This window comes from Globicephala melas, chromosome 16, assembly GCF_963455315.2.
Source record: "Globicephala melas chromosome 16, mGloMel1.2, whole genome shotgun sequence".
NCBI classification, from domain to species: domain Eukaryota; kingdom Metazoa; phylum Chordata; class Mammalia; order Artiodactyla; family Delphinidae; genus Globicephala; species Globicephala melas.
In genome coordinates, this window is record NC_083329.1 from 19146105 (window position 1) to 19154601 (window position 8497).

Genomic DNA, 8497 nt, shown 5'->3' on the forward strand with positions numbered 1-8497 from the left:
AAAGCACTTCCATACATATTATCTCATTTGATTCTCACAACCCATCTAAGGTAGGCAGGGCAAATATCTCTGTTTTTAAACTGAAAGAGTACTTTGAGAAGTTAACTGTTTTGCCCAGTCTCACATGGCTAATCACTAGAGTAGAGCTCAGATTCTTATACTCTAAACCCTCTACATTAAATTGCAACCTCATTTGAAGAAGTATTTCTTGTGTTTCATGCAGACATAACCTCAGATAAACTACCGTAAGATACCTAGGTCTTACTATGTTTAGAATTCAAAAAACAATACCTACCATAAAAAAAGTTACTTTTTCCAGATCCATTTCTGCCCACTACAAAATCAAAAAGTCCATGTTATTTTGTATAAAAAACAATAAAACTTTATAGAAAGTATTCAAAAAATATAAAATCCAATTTTCTAACATAACATCTTAAAAACTGAAATTAAGTACAGCAGAACAGTGAACAACAAAGCAATAAACAAAACAGCTTTAATTACCAGATGAGTGCAATTTTTGCATAGTCTTCAGATAATTTTTTTCTTAAAGGAATTTATTTCATTGTTTATTTTTTTGCTCTTTCCCAGTACTTTAAAATTAACAGGAATAACTAAATATACTACCTGGTTTTCATGATTTATAATCATTACAATGGACATGTAATTCTATTTAATTGTATATAATAAAATATTTTTAACAATTTAAAGATTCACATAATGCTACAAAAATTTTAAATACTTAAACAATCATTTAAAATTTTCAAACCATTTCCATGTTAAACAGTTTCTGATCAGCCCTATACATCATGTATAGTTCTTAGAATCACAAAAATATAGACAACTATGAGGCACTTTTTTTTACTACCTGAGTTCAGAAATAAGCAATTCTATACATAAAAGGATATCAAATATTTTAGATTTAATGAATTCATTTGAACTTCTTTTGTTTAACAAAATTTTCATTGTTAAGAGTCATGAATAACTATGCCACTCTCTCTCACAATCTTGACCAATATCCTGAACAAATTAGCCCCAAAGTCATCACCTTTAATCCAAGATAAATTCTAAAGAAATCAGAAAGTAATGAAGTGCTTTAAAAAAAAAAAAAAAAAGGCATATAACAGACACAGAGGCCAGCCTGAAGGGGGCTTCTATTAGCTAAATCTAGGACAATTTGAGCACCAAAATAATTAGATGAATTATAAATTAGTGCTGGGGCAGTGGTGGGCGGGAATAATCCATGAGTCCATACTGATAATAAAAAGATAAATATATAGCTAAGGAGTGAAGATGTTTGATTACAGTAGAATACCAAGTGGTAAATCTGAAAGGAGTACTGGAAATGGAACATCATCATTCTGCAACCATCAGAATAAAGGCAAGAATTATCAATGAATGCTAAATCTAAGGGGGAATTTTGATAAGGAGCACAATACGTGCATAGTCCAAAAGTCTCTCCCCATCTCCATATTAGTTACAAGGGAGAAAACACTAACTATACAGTGGAAAAACTGGACAGAATCTCTACTCAGTGATCAAAATTATCATCATCAATAAGAAGTAGATGGATATCATGTGCCTCCAGGTGGAATACCCTGAAAAGGACACATCATTTATGTAATATTTTTCAAAAATAACATTGTAAAAGACAAAGGAAGGCTGTGGAAATTATCCAGATTAAATGAGACTAAAGAGGCATGACAACTAAATGCAACGCCTGATCCTAAATTAAATCCTGTACTAGAGGGGGAAAAATGCTACAAAGAAAATTTCTGGGTCAGCCAACATAGCTAGAAAATAAAATAACATTATTGTATTGATGTTAAATTTACTGACATTGATAGTTACACTGTGATTATATAAGTAATATCCCTATTCTTAGAAAGTACACATTGAAGTCACAGGTAAAGAACCATGATGTACATAACTTACTCTAAGGAAAAATAAGTGTGAGAGTAAGTGCAAATGATAAAGCAAGTGGGGAAATGTTAACAGTAGATTTGGGGGACTTCCCTGGTGGTGCAGTGGTTAAGAATTTGCCTTCCAATGCAGGAGACATGGGTTCGAGCCCTGGTCTGGGAAGATCCCACATGCCGCGGAGCAACTAAGCTTGTGTGCCACAAGTACTGAAGCCCGCGCGCCTAGAGCCCGTGCCCCACAACAAGAGAAGCCACTGCAGTGAGAAGCCAGCGCACCACAACGAAGAGTAGCCCCCGCTCACAGCAACTAGAGAAAAAGCCCATGCGCAGCAACGAAGACCCAATGCAGCCAAAAATAAATACATTAATTAAAAAAAAAACCCAAAACAGTAGATTTGGGTAAAGGATACACAAGTAGTGTCTCTGTACTGTTTTTATTTATGCAACTTTTCTGTAAATTTGAAATTATCACTAAATAAAAGTTTTAAAAGGTAATTTATCATTAAAAAATTACAGAAACAGTTCAAACCATAATCCATTCATAAATAACTGAAAAATTTATAATTTCCCTAAGAATTACTCCTACCCACACAGTGGAATGCTACATAGCAATTTTAAGGATGTTGAATACTTAATGATAGGGAAAGATATTTCAGTTTATTCTGAAGGAGAAAAAAATAGATTACCAAAAGATTACTACAAACCAATTTTTATTTAAAAAGGCATACTTATATATATGTACACAAAAACTGAAGGGGTATTGAGATAGACCCAGTTTATGTGTGTCCCCAGATTCACCTGCCCTAACCCAGGCCTTGGCTGCCTGTCAATAGAAAGGCTAGTCTCCCAACACCTCAGGTTGTTTCTGCCTACCCTGGGGGTGCATTCAGATCTGTGAAAACCCAAAGGAGGTTGCAGTTCCCCAACCACTCCAGGGGGGTTAGTCCCCAGAGTAACACAATCCAAAAGCACAGTGTGTGGGGGGGAGGGGGAGGGGGGAGGGGAGGAATCAATGCCCTATGTGGTAAACTTTGACCAAAGAGAGACAGAAGCCAGCACATAAAACCTTCTCCATACCTCTCCCACCTGAGCTTTCCAAGGTGTGGTGGGTTTACAAAGTCTGTCTGTAAGTTATCCAATGTGACGGCAAACCAGGTGTATCTTCTTTATAAAGCTATGACCACTACCCCCCACAACCCCTTGCCCTCAGACTGCTCCCTCCTAATTAAAGCCTTAGCAGCTAAGCAGGGCTCGGGCTCCGTTTTCCAGGAAACCACAAGCTAGCTCTGGGGAGGATTACAGTTTAAATTTTTTCCTTTTAGCTTTTATGCTCTTTATGTTCTATAACTTCACGTATATTTCTTTTGTTAGAAGGCCAGGAAAAAGGTAAACTTAAAAAGGTTTATGGTTCTTGCACTTAAACATCAAACATTCAAGTATCAGCATGAGGTATCTGCCTTCAAATCTTGTGTTTTTTTAAGGGTCAAAATCATTAAACAATCAAAGTGGTAAGCTTTCAAAAGACATTTTTAGGAACAATCTCACTGTATACTATTTTTGGTCTTTCTTATATGATTAAGGGACCTATTTTTAAAATATGTTAAACAAAGTCATATTATGTTTTTTCAGTTAAAAGGAAAGAACATTTAGATAATGTCCTTTCTAACTGTGACTATTAACAATCTTAATGTTGCAACCAAAGTAGTAAAACAGCTGTCTGATAATAGCTAAAACAAAAATACTTGACAGGCCCTAAAGATATAATTTAATCATTCTAAGTAATAATGGCCATCATTTTACAGTTCATTTATACAATTACAGTCAGTCCTCCAAATCCCAAATCCCTGTGCTTCACACCTGGGGATTTAACCAACTGCGGATTGAAAATATTCCGGGTGGGGGCGGTAGGGGAACTTTCCAGAAAGTTCCAAAAAGCAAAACCGGAATTTGCCACAAGCTGGCAACTATTTACACAGCAGGTATATTGTATTTACAACTATTTACATAGCATTTACATTGTATTATAAGTAATCTAGAGATATGCTTAGGTTATATGCAAAAACACTAAGATTTTATAACAAGTTTTATACAAGCATTCAGGATACCAAGGGACAACTGTATACAACTGACATATTAAGATATTTATCCACTTTTCATTTGTAAGTTAAGGAAATAATATAAATCTAGTGATTATTCATTTCTCTCCGTTTCTAAAGATTTTTTTATTGACGAAAATCAGAAGGCACTTATAATCAAAATGTAAGTAAAACTCTAGTACAATCAAGTTACCCTTATGGCACACCAATTCAATTAATGATTCTCCAGTAGGCAAGGCAGAGGGAAAAGTATGTTTTCTTTATTCCCAACTACAAAGCTGCAATTGATGTACCAAGGGCAGGTGTTTTCCTTGCCCTCAATTTTTAAATTGTATTATATATTCATTTATTTCAAAATAAAATATGATTCTCCAAGTTTCTCTGGGAACATCATTGTTCACTCTTTGCTGATTTCTCTATGAATCTCACCTCACCCATGCTATGGACTGAATTGTGTCCCCGCCCCACCCAATTCATATGCTGAAGCCCTAACCCCCCTATGTGAAACTTTTTGGAGAAGGGGGTCTTTGGAAGGTAATTAATGTGAGGTTAGGAGTGTGGGGCCTTTATGGTGGGATCAGTGCTCTTGTAAGAGGGTGAGGGAGAGGCTCTAACAAAGAAGGTCCTGTGAGCATGATGGAGAGGGAGGCCTACAGAGCAGTGAAAAAATAAATCCCTGTCGTTTGAGCCACCTAGTCTACGATATTTTGTTATGGTAGACCAAGCCGACTAGCATGCCAATAAACTCTGTGAGGACACTGTAGCAGAAATCTATGTCAATAGCAATCTTTGCTTTTCTGGTGTCTAGAAGCACTCATTTCACCTATCCTTTAAAAACTCAGCAGTGTCAGAAAACACTTTTTCTGTCTGTACGAGCAAAATGGAACCTTATCATCTGAAGAACCTATAGATTAACTATTATATTGAAAGGCAATCACCATTAGCCCCTTGTCCTCACACAACTGCCTTCTCCTTTAATCTTCCCAACAGCCCCATGAGATGTATATCATTATTTCCACTTTGCAAATGAGAAAACTAAGCAGCTCAGGAAGTCAAGTTTGAAGAATACATGGCAGAATTGGGATTTGAACCCCATTCTGTTACAATTCAAAGTTTATGCTCTTCCCACCAACCTGTGTAGTCTGTCCTTAGACATTATAATAGGAAATAAAAAAAAATCTGAGAACAATCTAATTTGTGAAAAAAGAACGGTCACCTTTGAAATAAGGCAATAGTGTCCACTTTAACTAGAAAATGACATACCAAGAAGAGCTGAAACGCTAAATTTAGTGTCATTCACTATAAACTTAAATCTGTCAAAACATACACATACGAGGCTACCAAATAAAAATGAGTAATTTATGATTGTCTTATTCAAGTATTTTAACCGTATAAAGGAAGCAATTTCATCAGTGCAGATAAAAAACAGAAAAGTAATTTCATATAGAAAAAAATACACATATATTTATGTAATATTCAGAGACAATTCCTGTGTCCTTAAGCCTAAACACAGGCAGGATTTAAACGGCTGTAGAGACATAAATCTGATCTAGTAAACCATGAACACTTACCAATAACATTATGTTTTGAACTGAAGGGATCTACAATTGTTTGATCTCTATAACTTCGAAAACCCTGGATAATAACCTAATAAATAAAAGAGAGATTTTTTTCAGAACACACCCCAAAAGAAATAACTTCTAAGCTAACATTTTCCTTCTGCACTCCTTCCCGTTCTGGTTTCTCATTTAACGCAAGACAGATAAGCTTCCATGTCCTAGAAGAAAAACTCATTTTGGAAAGTGATTTAAAAAAACTTCTAAACAGCCCGTTTATCAGTAACCATTGCCACTGTTGCTTTTTTAAGAGTTATAATTAGTAACCTGTTCGGGAACTCTCAAAACCAAGCACCCTGTATACGGTTCGTTGGAACGCTAACCCTTAGAGGGCCGTCTAAAAGTCTATCAAGTATGCAGACCGGCCCAGCTTTCCTGGGAGCCCCTGTCAGTCACACACTCGGGCCAAAAAGAGCCGCCGTTCCAGGACTGGGCTGCCTGGAGTCCAACACCTCCAGCAGAGACACTTCTTGTAAAGAGTGTGAAGGGGCTCATCCGTGGGGTGGACTCCAGCGCGGGAAGGCCATTCTGACAGAAGTAACAACGGAATGAGGCGGCGCTACACATTCAGCAGGAAGGAGGAGCCCCTTCACTTCTCCGGTTAAGTCGGGAGACACCCCAGCTTGGGCCTCAGGGGCGTCCCCGGAGCCGGGGAGACCCTCTCTCCACACATCCCACGCAAAAGGCCCACGGGGGGCTAGCCGGTCCCTCAGCACAGGGCCGCTTCTCACCCTCCCGGGAAGGCCCGGCTCCCTCCAAAGGGCCCCGCCCCGCCGACCCCTCCACCCCTCTCCCCGAGAACCCGCCTCCCTCAGGCGAGCGCCCTGCGGGGAGGCCTGGGCTGCAAAGCGGCGCCCCAATTCTCCGCGGCCCCCGCGCTTGCAGGCCGGGGCCGCACCCCTCCCACCCAGTCCCAGTCCAGCCCCGTGCCCACCCTGCGGGGAGAAGCGACACCCCCGCCTCAAGGAGCGGTCCTCACGGGCCCGTGAAGGGTGGGAGGGACACACAGGCCTCACCTGCTTTATGTACATGGTTCCTCGCCCCGAGCCGGGGAGAAGGCCTCCCGCGAGAGAACCAACAACTCGGCAGCTGGATCAGGTGAGGCGCCTAGGAGACCCCTCCCCCCAAAGCGCCGCTCTCTCCCCTCTAGCCAAACAAAATGGCGGCGCCCAAGGAGGCGGAGTCCCCGCCTCGGACGGAACCACCCTCGCAGCCCCCAAGGAGCGTAGGGGGAATCAAAGTCAGATCTGCTCTTTCTTTTTGGAACAAGGAGCCCTTCTTCAATGTCTTTAGGTGAATTTCACTTGATTCCTCAATTTTTAGATGAGTTTTTCCTGAGAATTAGTCGGAAGCTTCACTCGGACAAGAGCCTTGATCGTGAGGTTGGCCCGTATTCCCTCCGAGCGTGGAGCCAATGGTTTCGACCACAAGGGGGGAAAGCTTCGGCGCCAAAGCTAAGACTGGGAGGCTGAGGGCCAGTAGCGGTGCGGGTAGGTGCTCACGTGGTCTCGGGCTGTTTGGAAATACGGTGCTGGCGCGCGTCCCCGAACACAGAACGTACTGGACGCGGGTGGGATTCGGTGTGCAGAATCCCTGCTCCTCCACTATTCTCTCTCGCTTTGGGAACTTTTATAAATTTAGAATTGCTCCCACTGGGTCTGGACCGCCCAGTCGCAGGACACGCCAAATGGACTTGACGCTCGAAAATTAGTTTTAATAATGTCATAATTATTAATACCCCGGGCGATTTTTACTGCTCTGCCAACTGCTATAAATCTAGGCAGTTGGACAACTGCAACAAAAAGAGATTTAGGTAAGATGAAAAGCTCCCCTCCCCTCCTTTTTTATAACAGCCTAAAACATACGAAGTGCTAGTGGCAACCCTGGGTGTATCTGATATGTTATCAATCGTAGGGGAAAAACATACTGTTAGAAATTGGATCTCCGGGTCCCTGTAAAATTACCTGCCACTCAGCAGCCACTCAAGTTGGTTGGTCCTCGCCATCCCTCCCGCTGCGGCTGGCAGTTCTAGACCTTATTCTTTCTAGATTGAACTGTTTCTAGTAGCCTCTTAACTTCATCCCTGTCAGCGCCTCTTAGTGCTGGCAGAATTCTTTATATACCGTTTTAATAGATGAAGGGAGAAGGACACTTCAGGGAAAACAAATGACTTATTTGAAGGTGAAAAGGGGGAGAGAAAGAGCACATAAGGGAAAACAAATGACTTTTAGGAAAGTCAAATGGGCCCTTAGGAGATCAGATGGGAGACCTGCTAGTTTTTGTGATTTTGTTTGGGTGTTACTCAGTGATAAGAGTCAGACTTCTCTGTGAGTTCCCGGAGAGAGGATTTATGACAGTTGAGTTACTTTGAGCTCTTTTGGGAGGCAGATAAGAGATTTCAGGAACTCAAGTACTTTAAGCTCAAAATAATTTTTATGCCACAGTAGTGGATTCTGGAGCCCTTCAAGAGGGTATTCAGAGTATACTTGCCACTTCCTCCCTCCCAGGTCTGAGGAACATGGTGTCAGTATAGTGGACCAGCATGATAATCTGCTCAATGATGAGAGAATTAAGCACTCTAGGCTATATTATGATGGAGAGCAAAGAAGTAATGTGCCCTTGAATGTGAATTGCTGCAGGCACCGTGGGAGTGCTCCACTCCTTCCAGATGAAGATGAAAAAGAATACATTTTGCCGGATAATAGCTGCCAGTCCGTGTTGATCTCTTCTAGTAAGGATTCTACCTCCAGCCCTGCAGCTGAGTTACTTCTCGCTTAAGTTCTGTTAGTCCACTGTCTGTCAGGATCAATCTGGTTTTTGCAAGGACCTAACGGGTGAATTAAATGGAGATTTAATGGGGACCACC

General features: G+C 40.8%; 1 protein-coding gene across 1 annotated transcript in view; it reads right to left on the minus strand.

The window, feature by feature from the left end:
• Positions 1-6781, minus strand: part of SMC3 (structural maintenance of chromosomes 3) — a 32431-nt gene extending 25650 nt beyond the window's left edge. The window contains exons 1-3 of the mRNA XM_030842538.2: positions 6648-6781; positions 5587-5662; positions 296-334 (exon numbers count right to left, since the gene is read on the minus strand). Coding sequence (XP_030698398.1) covers positions 296-334; positions 5587-5662; positions 6648-6662 — 130 coding nt within the window. The 5' untranslated portion in view covers positions 6663-6781. The remainder of the gene's footprint in view (positions 1-295; positions 335-5586; positions 5663-6647) is intronic.
• Positions 6782-8497: the final 1716 nt, after the last annotated feature.